At 47.5% G+C, this 11,404-nt stretch overlaps 1 protein-coding gene across 1 annotated transcript; it reads right to left on the reverse strand.

The window, feature by feature from the left end:
* Positions 1-1,360: 1,360 nt before the first annotated feature.
* LOC110284031 (butyrophilin subfamily 3 member A2-like) lies at positions 1,361-9,840 on the reverse strand. The gene is made up of 9 exons (XM_021149596.1): positions 9,739-9,840; positions 8,580-8,676; positions 6,765-7,115; positions 5,677-5,958; positions 5,135-5,155; positions 5,026-5,052; positions 3,497-3,521; positions 1,848-1,876; positions 1,361-1,500 (listed from the first exon to the last, which is right to left on the reverse strand). Exons 1-9 carry the CDS (start codon positions 9,838-9,840, stop codon positions 1,361-1,363), a joined length of 1,074 nt encoding a protein of 357 aa, XP_021005255.1.
* Positions 9,841-11,404: the final 1,564 nt, after the last annotated feature.

The following is an 11,404-nucleotide window of genomic DNA, read 5'->3' on the forward strand; positions in this document are numbered from 1 at the left end:
TAGATAGATAGATGAAAGGTAAATAATAGACAACTAAACAATAAAAGTTAAAATACATGAGGCCAACCTTTATAAAATATGAATTAAATTTTGTAGTTATATGTGTAATTCTGTAAGAGAGAGAGACTCAAATACAGAAATGAAAGAATTTATGTAAGAATCAAAGACAGATCATGTACAGATTTATGTAAGAATCAAAGACTGATGTGATGATAAGGCTGGTTCATGGAGATGGATAGACAGATAGATAGGCCATTGTACACTGAGAAAGTCCACTTCGAAGAACTATCTAGGATCCAGCAATCTCATCACCAAGAACAAATGTAGAAGTCAGGAAATCATGTGTCAGACATCTCTTCCCCCATACTCACTACAACACTGATTACAACAGCCAAGACATAGGATAGAATAGGTGCCCATGGCCAGATGAACAAATTAAACAATGTCCACTCAGCCCTTGGTCTGTTTCATGCCAAATGGCAAAAAAAAAAAAAAAAAAAAAAAAACAACCACTAATAAAATGCTATTTAATGCCAAGAGGAAAATGCCTTCCCAGAGCTCAAACCAACCTGTTTTACACCACCTGACACAAAGCATGACCTCGCTTCCACCTCAGTCACAGGCACAGGCTCAGAGTCAGACTGAGCAGCAGTGTGGGTCAAGGCTCCAGGCCCTTCCAGGACCCATGGGGGCTTTGGCCTGTGGCTTCTACACTCCCACAAGGAGACAAACTGATGAATTAGGCAGTGAACCACACTATGGTGCAGTGAATCACACTATGGTTCCTGGCATGCTGGAGGAATGGAGAGTCTTCCCCTGGGAGAGAGTCCACAACACAAGAGCCTGGAACCAGGCCCTCCCCTGCAGGACTCAGAGACTCCATCTGGAAAGAAGCAAAACTAACTCCTTCCTGCTCTTTATACTCTTTATACTCTTCCCCTTCTTCTCCTTCCTCTCCTCCCCTCTTCTCCCTCCCTCCCCTCAGATGCACATGCCATGGAGCTGATAATCATTGAAACATTTCCAGTCCTAAGCCTGAAGTATGGGAAAAAAAGTCCCAAAGAAGGAAGCCTCATGAAAGGAGAACATGTGGGACATGTCACTCAGGTTATAGAAGGAGATGTCACCTTCAGTGTAGTCCACAAACACCCCCACACTCTTCAGAGCTTGCCTGACAGATAATGAAGCCCTCCCAGAGTCAATATAGGCCCAATATCCCCTACTAGATTGCCCCATAGTCCAAAATCCCTTACCTGGAGTCTCAAAATAAAAATCTTTCCTGTCCACACCTTCCCTACAGACACCCAGAACCCATTTGCTGCCTTCTCTGTTTTTTGGCTTCATCTCCCAGTAATGTCTTTCAGAAGACATGCCTCCGATGCCTAACTCTACTGGAGAGATCCTCCAAGCACAGAGTGGAATCCTTCCGCGTCACACTCAGCCTATCCTGGGAGATGGCAAGGTTGGCATGGGCAGAGGCTGGATCCAGAGTGAAAGTCCCTGTAGAGAGAGTTACCAATCACAAGTGGTCCTGTCCAGTACCCAGAAAAGGCTACAGCTGCCTCCACATCCGTCTCAAAACCTCTTAGCTTCTTCTAGGGGTTTAAGTTCCTCACTTAAGAGCCTTGTGGCTCAAACCCAGGTCTGGCAAGCAGAAGGAGGGAAAAAACCCAAACTAGAGGTAACAAGATAACAAGGCACTTGAGAGGGAGACCAGCTTAGTAACTGTCACCTCTGCCATCTACACCACTAAAGCCATCAACATCTGAGTCACCACAGAGATGAGGAGAGACCAGAGCCATGGCAAGCACAGGAGGAGTGTCCCTAAGGAACACAGAGTCACTCACATGCCTGGAAGTGTTCCTTGCGCCAATCCATAAGAGAAATACAGATCATGTGAGGGGTTTCAGAGACTATACCCATCTGGTGGTCAGAAAATGTTTTCAGAAACACAGACTTTCTGGGGTTCTGAAGTGCGAGTAGTAGGGAGTTGTGGGGACAATATGCTTGTCACAGAGAGAGAGAGATATACATAAAAACACATACACACATACACAGAGAAAGAGAGATGTGATAAACATAAAAACACACATATACACACATATAAATACACACATAAACAGAAACAGACATACAGACATAAAACAAACATATAGATATAACCAGAAGGAAAGAGAGATACATATAAAAACACACATATACATACATGCATACATACATACATACATACATACATACATACATACATAAACAAAGACAAAGACCTAAAATGCACACACAGGGAGAGAGAGACACATAAAAATACACATACACACACACATACACATCTGCTATAGACTTCCAATAAAGACTTGAAGAGTGAGGACTAACATCCATCCTTAGTAAAGGCAGAGAAGCATCCTCTCCCTGTGCCTTGTCAAGTCCCAGACACAAGCATCTTGGAAGCTACACATCCTTGAATCAGAACTTTTCCAAGAATGGGAGGAAGGTATGGAGATGAAGCAGGAGGCCAGTGAGATTGAGAGCAACCTAAGCTACGAGAGTAATTAGAAAGAAGCCTGAGCCACACGGTAAGACCCTGTCTGAGAAAGGAGTAGCATGAATGGTGCTCTACAGTACAGAGCCTGCGAGGCCCAGTGTTTGATCTTACAGAACAACAAACAAAAGAAAGTCCAAGACCACTTGGAGCTCTTGCAGAAGACATGGCTTAGGTCCCAGCACTCTCATGGATGCTCATGACCATCTGTAACTGCAGTTCTGGGAAATTAACACACTCGCCTGGACTCCAAGGGCACTAGGCATACAGATGGCACACAAACACACATTCATGAAAAACACTCATTCACAGTATAAATAAACAGATGGATGGATAGATAGATAGATAGATAGATAGATAGATAGATAGATAGATAGAAGAGGGAAGGAAACCTTTGTGGCTCTTGTCTCCTAATGGGCCCTGTCCTGTGCAGGTCTCCATTGGGTAGTCACGGTTTCTGAAGCTCAAGAGGATGACAACTACTTCCTGCTGACTTTATGTCATCTTGACACAAGACAGGGTCATCTGGGAACAAGGAACCTGAATAGGGAAAATGGTTCCATAGCACCAGCCTGTAGGCAAGTCTGTGGGACATTTTCTTGACTGGTGATTTGATGTGGGAGGACCCAGCCCATGTGAGCACTGTCATTCCTTGGCAGGTAGTTGTAGGATATAGGAGAAAAGAAACTGAGCAAGCCACAGAAAGCAATCCAGAAGCCACCGGAAGCAATCAGCCAAGCAGCATCCTCCACGGCCTTTGCAGCAGCTCCTGCCTCCAGGTTCCTGCCTGCTTGAGTTCCTGCCCTGACTTGCTGTGAACATGGGCTGGGAGTGTGAGTCAAGAAAACACTTTCCTTTTTGAGGAAATGCTTGGGTCTTGGTTTTTTCTCCCAGCAGGAGAAACTCTAGCTGAGACAGGGCTCTGCCCAGAAGGGGGCAGTCTATAGGAACCACATACCTGCATACAGCTGGGCCTTCCTCCAGGCTGAAAATGAACACACTCTGGTGAGAACCCAATCAGAATAGCCCCACTGAAAGCTAACCTTCCTCCATCCATTCTAAAAGTGAGGTTTTGCCTAGGAGGAGAGAGGATGGAAAGGAATGGGCCCCTGAAAGATTCAGAAGCACCCGAGTATTATGGGAAATTTCCAGAACTGCAGATGAAAAAGATGGCATTGTATGGTAAGTTCCCCCACTATCCCCTGATCTGTATGGCTTTTTTTAAATCATTTTTTAAAATCTGTTTATTTTACATGTATGAGTGCTCTATTTGTATGTACACCTGCAAACCAGAAGAGGACATCACATCCCATTACAGATGGCTGTGAGCCACCATGTGATTGCTGGGACTTGAACTCAGGACCTCCGAATGTGCACACAGTGCTCTTAACCACTTAGCCAACTCTCCAGCCCTTCTGTGTGGCTTTTGGCTGAAAAAAATAGCTGCATCTACTTCAAAAAGGAAAATAATAATAGGAGTAGTAATCACACTACAATTCCATAATTATTCAGCTTCATTGTTACCAAACCAAGCATCAGCTCTTTTCTTAGAAGGTGTATTTGGAGCTGTGCTGAAGAATAGAATGTGTATAATAAGTGTGGATATGAAGTGAATTCGTGAGAAAAGCATCCAGTGTTCCTCAGGTGAAACAACTCCAAAGCCAGGTACACCTATACCAGGAGCACGAACATTCCCATCTCCTCCCCACTGAGGGACACAACCCAAGTCTCTACCCATCACCTTGATCAACACCTTCAGGCGCTAAGGGAGCAGACCCCTGGAAGATGACTGAGGAGTGGGTGCAGGTCATACTCCTGCATCTGTGACCTCTTTTACTGATAAATCTCTTTTCCTTGTTAGGTGTTGTCAATTTTCAAAAGCTAAAGTCATCTGACAGGAAGGAGCTTCAACCAAGAGAATGTCTCCAATAGACTAGCTGTAGGCAGGCAGCAGGGTTTTCTAGATTGGTTGATGAAGAAGGGGCCTGCCCACTGTGGGTGGTGCCACCCTACACAGGTGGTCCAGGAGTGGGCCAGCAGGACAGTGGAGAAAGCCATTGGGAGCAAACAAGGAAGCAGCCCTGGTTTTCCCCATTAACAAATTGCGACTTAAAAATGTGTATGACAAATAATCCATTCCCTCCCCCAAATTACACTAGTTTCTTACAGCAATAGAAACCCAATTAAAACACTTTCTTTACAGAAATGTTAACACTGCAGTCTGCTCCCAGGTGCAGACAGATGTTGAGAGCTACTGGGCCCTAAGGGAGCAATAAAAGTATCAGGAAGTGGTTGGATTACGACATAGGAAACAGGACAAACCCAAGAGTCACACATTTTCCAGCTCTGGGCAGAGATCAGAAGGAGCCTAAACACCAGGCTTCCACCTTCCAGAAAATTCCACTTCTGACCCCAAAAGAGTACACACTCTGCCTAGAATCAAGGAGAGAATGCATGTGGAGCCATGGGACACTGAGGCAGTCACTCACCTGCCCTGTAAGCTGCTCTACTTCGAGCTGAAAAGCAACACACAGGAGTCAAGAGAGCTACTGGGCTCCTGAGGGGATCAGAGGGCTCAGGAGGAAAAGCAGGACTCACCATGCTCCACCATGAGTGCGCCTGAAAAACAGGGAGGAGAGGGAGTCTGTACACTTGGCAGGAAGAAAGGAAACACAGTTTGGGTTCCTGATACTCTGAACTACAGGCCACCTGACCTAAAGGACTCCAACCATCCTCTCTGGATTTTATATTGCACCTAATCTGATCCCAGAATCCTGGGCCCTCCTTGGGACTCTGAACCTGTCCTTCACTGCTATGGTGACTTACCAGTAGTCCTCAGAGCATCCTCCTTTGTCTTCTGTGACTCATCCTTCTCCCGCTGTAAATTCTCCATTTCCTGCTGCACCTTCAGCCTTGCAGAATGTTCATTTCTGAGAAGAAGGCTCACCCCTAAGACTAGTAGTCCCATCATGGTCAGGGTCACAAAAAAAGCTGGCTTCCAGGGAGAGGCCTGAGGGAAGAAGGGCTCTGTGGCCCAGGCAGAGAGCCAGTAATGAGTGAACCTGAGAAGAGACAGCCCACCACACACAAGAAAGGCCACACACTTCCCAGGCTCTGTAGGAGTGAGGGACAGCTCTCACCTGGGATGAATATGGTCATGGCTTTCTCCTGACCCAAGATAGGATTGAAGATAGAGCAGGTCACACTCCTGACAGAGCTGTCTCTCACCACCAGCGAGGTCTCTGTCCTGAACAGTCCTTGAGCATCTTCACGATGGATCTCTGAGGATGCTGTGAGATTCTCTCCTCTGAAGTCTCTCCAATGCACCTGAGGCTTCGGGTACCACCCTGAGGTCATGCACACAACACTCACTCCACCATCTTCTGGACCTTTGATGCGTACTTCAGGGACAGAGCCCATTGCTGCAGGAAGACAGATGTGAACACCCTAGAAGCCTCTTTAGGTTGAGGGACCCCAGAAGCAACTATGTGACTCATGGGAACCTTTCACAGGACAGATGGGAATTGAAGGGGAAAGGCATTCCTGCATTGGGACTAGGTTGGGCCCCTATTGCCTGACAGGAAAGATAGGAGAGCACACTGTGGGGAACAGAACACTCCTTTGTCAACCACAAGATCCTGAGGAACCTGAAGGAAGTTGAACACAGAAGCCTGAGGTGGGAACCAGCACTCCATCTGTCCACTATCCACACACCTGTGACCCTCCTGGCAGGCCCACACCCAGCTGTCCTCTCAGGGAAGACAGACCTTGAGCATCCTTCCTATCTCCCCTCCATCACTTTAGCATTGACCGCCATTTCTCACTGACTGCTCACTAACACTCAGTGACTTTCCTGACGATGCGTTTAAACGATACATTCCAACCACTGATATTTTCATAACACCAACGGGAACCTAACCCACAAAACTAGACACAGCACATTTTTTAGGGAATCCACCTATAGAATTTGAGTTGAATTATCTATGTAGGAATTCACTATCCATGACTCATTCCAAAATGGGAAACTATAAATAAATAGGGATAAAAATGAGAGATGAGAGCACCCGGGTGAGCCCAGCACGACAGGGAAAGCTCAAGGACAGTCTGGCAAACATGAGAACTTCTCTCAAAACATAAAGGAAAATAAGGGGCTGAGTGACATGAACCCTCAGTTTCCTCCCACACAAGGGTCACTCAAGGTTTTTAGGACAGGGATCAGTTAACCTACCTGCCACCTTCAGTTCCAAGATGGCCTCTTCATAGAACACTCCCTGTTTGAAGTGGCAGATGTATATCCCACTATCTGATGCCTGGACATTTTGGATCCTCACAGCAGCCTTGCCTTGATGGAACTTGTCCTTCACCAGAGAGGTGCGCCGTGAATACCCAGGCATCTGCTCTCTTTTCTGCTCCTCTTGGTCCCGATAGACAAGCACTGCTGCTGAGAATCTGCTGCGGAACCACCTCAACTCCTCCATGTTCTCCACATTCATGGCTGGAAACACGGAGCAGGGAAGGATGGCTTCCCCACCTGGTACAGCCACAATGGGGTCTGAGGGACTAAAGACCAGGAACTCCTCTGTGGACACAGATGTAGCAGTGAGAAGCTGGAGAGACACCGGAGGATGCAGAGAACACACTCTGAGGGTAATATCATCCCAGCAGAAAGCAAGGGATAGATGGGGTTGTTCTATGCACCGTGCATTACCCATGCATGACTAGTACACTAACATTCAAGTTATCTTTGGACATTGCAGTGCACCCCATAAATGATGTAAAAAAAATTCTTCTACCTGTGTCTCTGGCTACAGACCCTTCCATGAAGGAATCCCTTGTGTACTCTTTCTCCAGCTTGCATGTACCTGGTCACCAGATGCATTTCAGGGAACTGACTCTTCACTGAGAGCTCTAGCCTCAGTATGTTTGGGTGGGTTCAAGATCATAAATCTATAAAGATCACTACAGATGCTCACACAATTAATCGGTTATATGGCCACACCTTGGGAGACATGGGTATAACTGGCTGGTCTCATACAAGACCCAGGAAAGGTCCAATACCCAATCCTAAATTCCGTTACTAGACAATTTCTTCATCCACTGAATAATGTGACTATTAAAATACTGAGCTGAGGCTGAAGAGAGGGCCGATCAATTAAGATACAGGAGATTCCTCTAGAGGATGCAGGTTCAATTCCCAGCACCCACAGGATGGATCATGACTACCTGAAACTCCCTTCTGGATTCTGAGGCCATCAGGAATACAGGTGTTTGTTACACGGACATACATTCGGGGGAAATGCCCATACGCATGAAATAAAGTATACAGAGCCAAAGGATACTTCTCTGAAAAAGCCACCTGATTCCAGGAGCCCGATCACTTCTTGATAAAGAAGGAAGATTGTCTGCTCACTCTGGGAACCCTTGGCCCTCTAAACTGGAGGACTTTGTCACAGGCACTGTGGCCCCAAGAGCTCCTTGTCACTCTGCACTGCTCCACTTGTGTCTAGCACACTGCTGCCACTGGACAGACCAGGACAGCTGTCTGCTGTCTCCAAAGCCCCACCTCTGTGACCCTAACATGGAGTGAAATCCTATCCCTGCTCTGCTCAAGGCTCAGTCCTGACTCTTCTTTTCCCACCAGGGATCACCAGACCCCCAGAGCTGCTCCCAACTCAGTCCTCCCCACCACAGCTCCTGCCTCTCTCTCCCTGAGTCATTCTGCTGCATCCAGCGCTAGCCTCCGGAGCTCCTCACACCCCAGGCACACTGTCAGTTCAAGGCTATCCCAACTATGCTCCCCAGGTAGGGTCTGGCTATGAAGCTCAGGCTGGCCAAGGACTTACGATATTCCAGTGGCAGTCTCTCAAAGGCTGATACACACAATCCCACCAAGATTTTCATTACTAACTCACTGTAAATGGAAAAAATGGGGAAATCCTGGATGCCAGATTTATATGGGTCTCCTGTACATCTGACCTACAAAGAACCTGGCAGCTCAAACTCACTGTAGGGAGACATGGAAGACAGAACAAGACAGACTCACTTGTGGTCACCCAGCTAAGCAGCTGTGTAAGGACAAACAGGCAGGAGACAAGGAAGAGCAGAAAGAGCTTGTGGCGATTTTTCCATGTCCAGCCGAGCTGAAGAAAAAAACAGGACAGGCAGATCAACACCCTGCGGCAGGAGTTAAGAAACCAGACCCACCCAGATGTTGGATCCCTCATCAGAGACAGCATTGAAATCAGCCTACAGGACCAAAACACATCCATGCTCACAGGGTGAAGGCTCCACACAACCCAACAATGACAAACAGCCAGGCTCTGGCTCCTCTCAGACCTTCAGAAGACTGGGCAGCTGGGGACACACAAGTCACTTAGAGGAAGCTATTCCTTTCCTTCCCACCTCAGCCCCAGCTCAGGGGCAGACAAGCTCTACGCAGAATTATAGGCCCTTCCTTTCTCAGAGCCTTGAGGAGAAGCCAGTGTAGACACCATGACTCCAACTCCCTGTTATACACAAACTGCCTGTGACCCTAAGACATTGAGCCAATGACTCTCCCTCGGGAATAGCTTGGACTTTATTCTATCGCTGCACAATGTGACCAGCCCCTTACAGGGATCTTCAGAGACACACAGTTCTCCAAGAAGGCTGACAGGCCCATCACAAATGCTTTGCCCTGGCTTTTGGTTTTGGAGATTGTCTACACTTCTGTCCCAGACCAGCCCCGCCATGGTTCCAGGTCACACCCAGACCCCGCAGGTGCCACACACACATGTCCCACAGCACAGCTTTATCCTCATAATCTCTGTGATAATGACCAAGCTGAGTATACACAGAATTGAAAGGAACAAGAGAGAGACCAGAGCGTGCAGGACCAGAGAGAGCAGGCCAGAGCAGGCAGACTGACTGGGGCAGTTGAGTGTTGGGCAGGGGAAGGCTCAGGGCAGGCTTGAGCTAGCAGGCCAGATAGAGTGGGGGGAAAAAGAGAGAGAGAGAAGGAGAAAACACTTTTCTTCCCACACCATCTGCTGTTTGGAAGGAAAGGAGGGGGGAGAGAGCCAAAGGCCTGAGAAGAACAAACATAGGGAGCTCTGAGCTGCCTCCAGGCTCAGACACCAGGGAGGTGACCTGCTGAAACTCACTCAGCATAATCTCCTCTCTGCTCCTTCTGCAGGCCCCAGCTGTCTTCAGGGCCCACCTACCTGCTTCTCTTTGCCCCCAGCTTCGAAAGGCTGTGACTTCATCAGGAGCAGCTCAGGGCCAAGGGGACCCAGCAGACCCCAAATCCTCCTCTCACACTTCATCCCCTCTCCAAGAGGCTCTCACAGCTCTAAGCTCTGCTCGCCTCAGTGCCAGCCTTGGGTTGCCTCAGGTCCATGATCATGGCTTCTAGGGCAGCAGACAAGAAGTGCAGCCTGACTCAAGTTGTCACAGCCTCTCCAGAGACCACGATGACTACAGAGACAGCAGCTGTGGAGACAGGGCAGGCACAGTGTCCACCATGAGGACAACAGAGACAGCAGCAGAGGAGATGGCAGGGACAGGAACAGAGTCATTCCTATTCAAGCAGTGCCCTTTGAGCCAACAGAGCAATTGGAGTTTCAGCCATGGAAACTGAAAGCTATGGTAATATGACCTGGGCGCATGGTCCTTCTGAATGTGATGTTCTGTCAGGAAGAGGTGAAGGTTCACCTCACCACCCCAACCACGCCCCTATCCCACCACTAGACACCCTGTCCAGTGGAGGGACTTCTCAGACCTACACGTTATGGAATGTTAAAAGATGATACAAAAAAAGACAACACAACTTTGTTGAATCCATTTTAAGCATCAGGAGCAGCTCATGTCTGCACACAACAGAGTTATATCAACTCCTGTCACAGCTCCAAACAGAGATGGTGTCATGGCCTAGGTTTAGCTCCAGGAACTACTAAGATGAGGAGAAGGTATATTTTCCTGAAACATGTAGTTTCTACCAAAATTCCTGCCCCATCCCCAGCACAGACCAAACCCAGCACCCAGATCACAGACCGAGCAGGAACCTGCAAGTGACCTTGGACTCCAGGTGCCTGAATGATAACAAACCTTATCTCCTCCTGAGTCCCAGCCTATGCCTCCCAAAGGGGATGACAGGCAAAGGCAATGACCAGGAGGAGGTCAGAGAGCCTTAGAGAACGCTGAGGAAAGCTGGATGGGATGTGCAATGTGTCTCTCACAGGGCATCAAAGTCACAGCCAGCTGCATTGACAATAGATGCTACTAAGGAAGCCAGAGATGATTCCTCCTCTTATACAAACATTCCTTGACTGTCTACACTAATCATATAATAATAATAACCCAAAGCCTAATGATCCTAACCATAATCAAAACCTGAACCCAAAGAACTCTACCCCTAGGGCTAACCTAACACAAATCCTAACAATCCTAACACTAACCATCACCATAACCCTAACACTAACCATAACCCTCACCATAACCCTAACACTAACTCTAACCCTAACAACACTAACCTTAACCATAACCGTAAACATAACCATAACTTCTCAGAAGGTAGAGGCAGGAGGATCATGAACTCAAGCCGTCCTTAACTACATAGTGAGTTCAAGGTCAGCCTGAGCTATGTGAACCCTGTCTCAAACTCTGGATCCTGAGAAACACAGCACACATCTTTAATAACAGCAATGGTGGAACACAGGGATCTGTTTTAGTCAGCTTGGTCTATGCATCCAGTTCCAGGCCACCTCTCTAGTGAGCTTTTAATCAAAAAGAAAAAAGAAAAAGGGAAATGAAGGAAAGGGAGGAAGGAAGGAAGGAAGGAAGGAAGGAAGGAAGGAAGGAAGGAAGGAAGGAAGGAAGGAAGGAAGGAAG

Source organism: Mus caroli, chromosome 17, assembly GCF_900094665.2.
Source record: "Mus caroli chromosome 17, CAROLI_EIJ_v1.1, whole genome shotgun sequence".
NCBI lineage: Eukaryota > Metazoa > Chordata > Mammalia > Rodentia > Muridae > Mus > Mus caroli.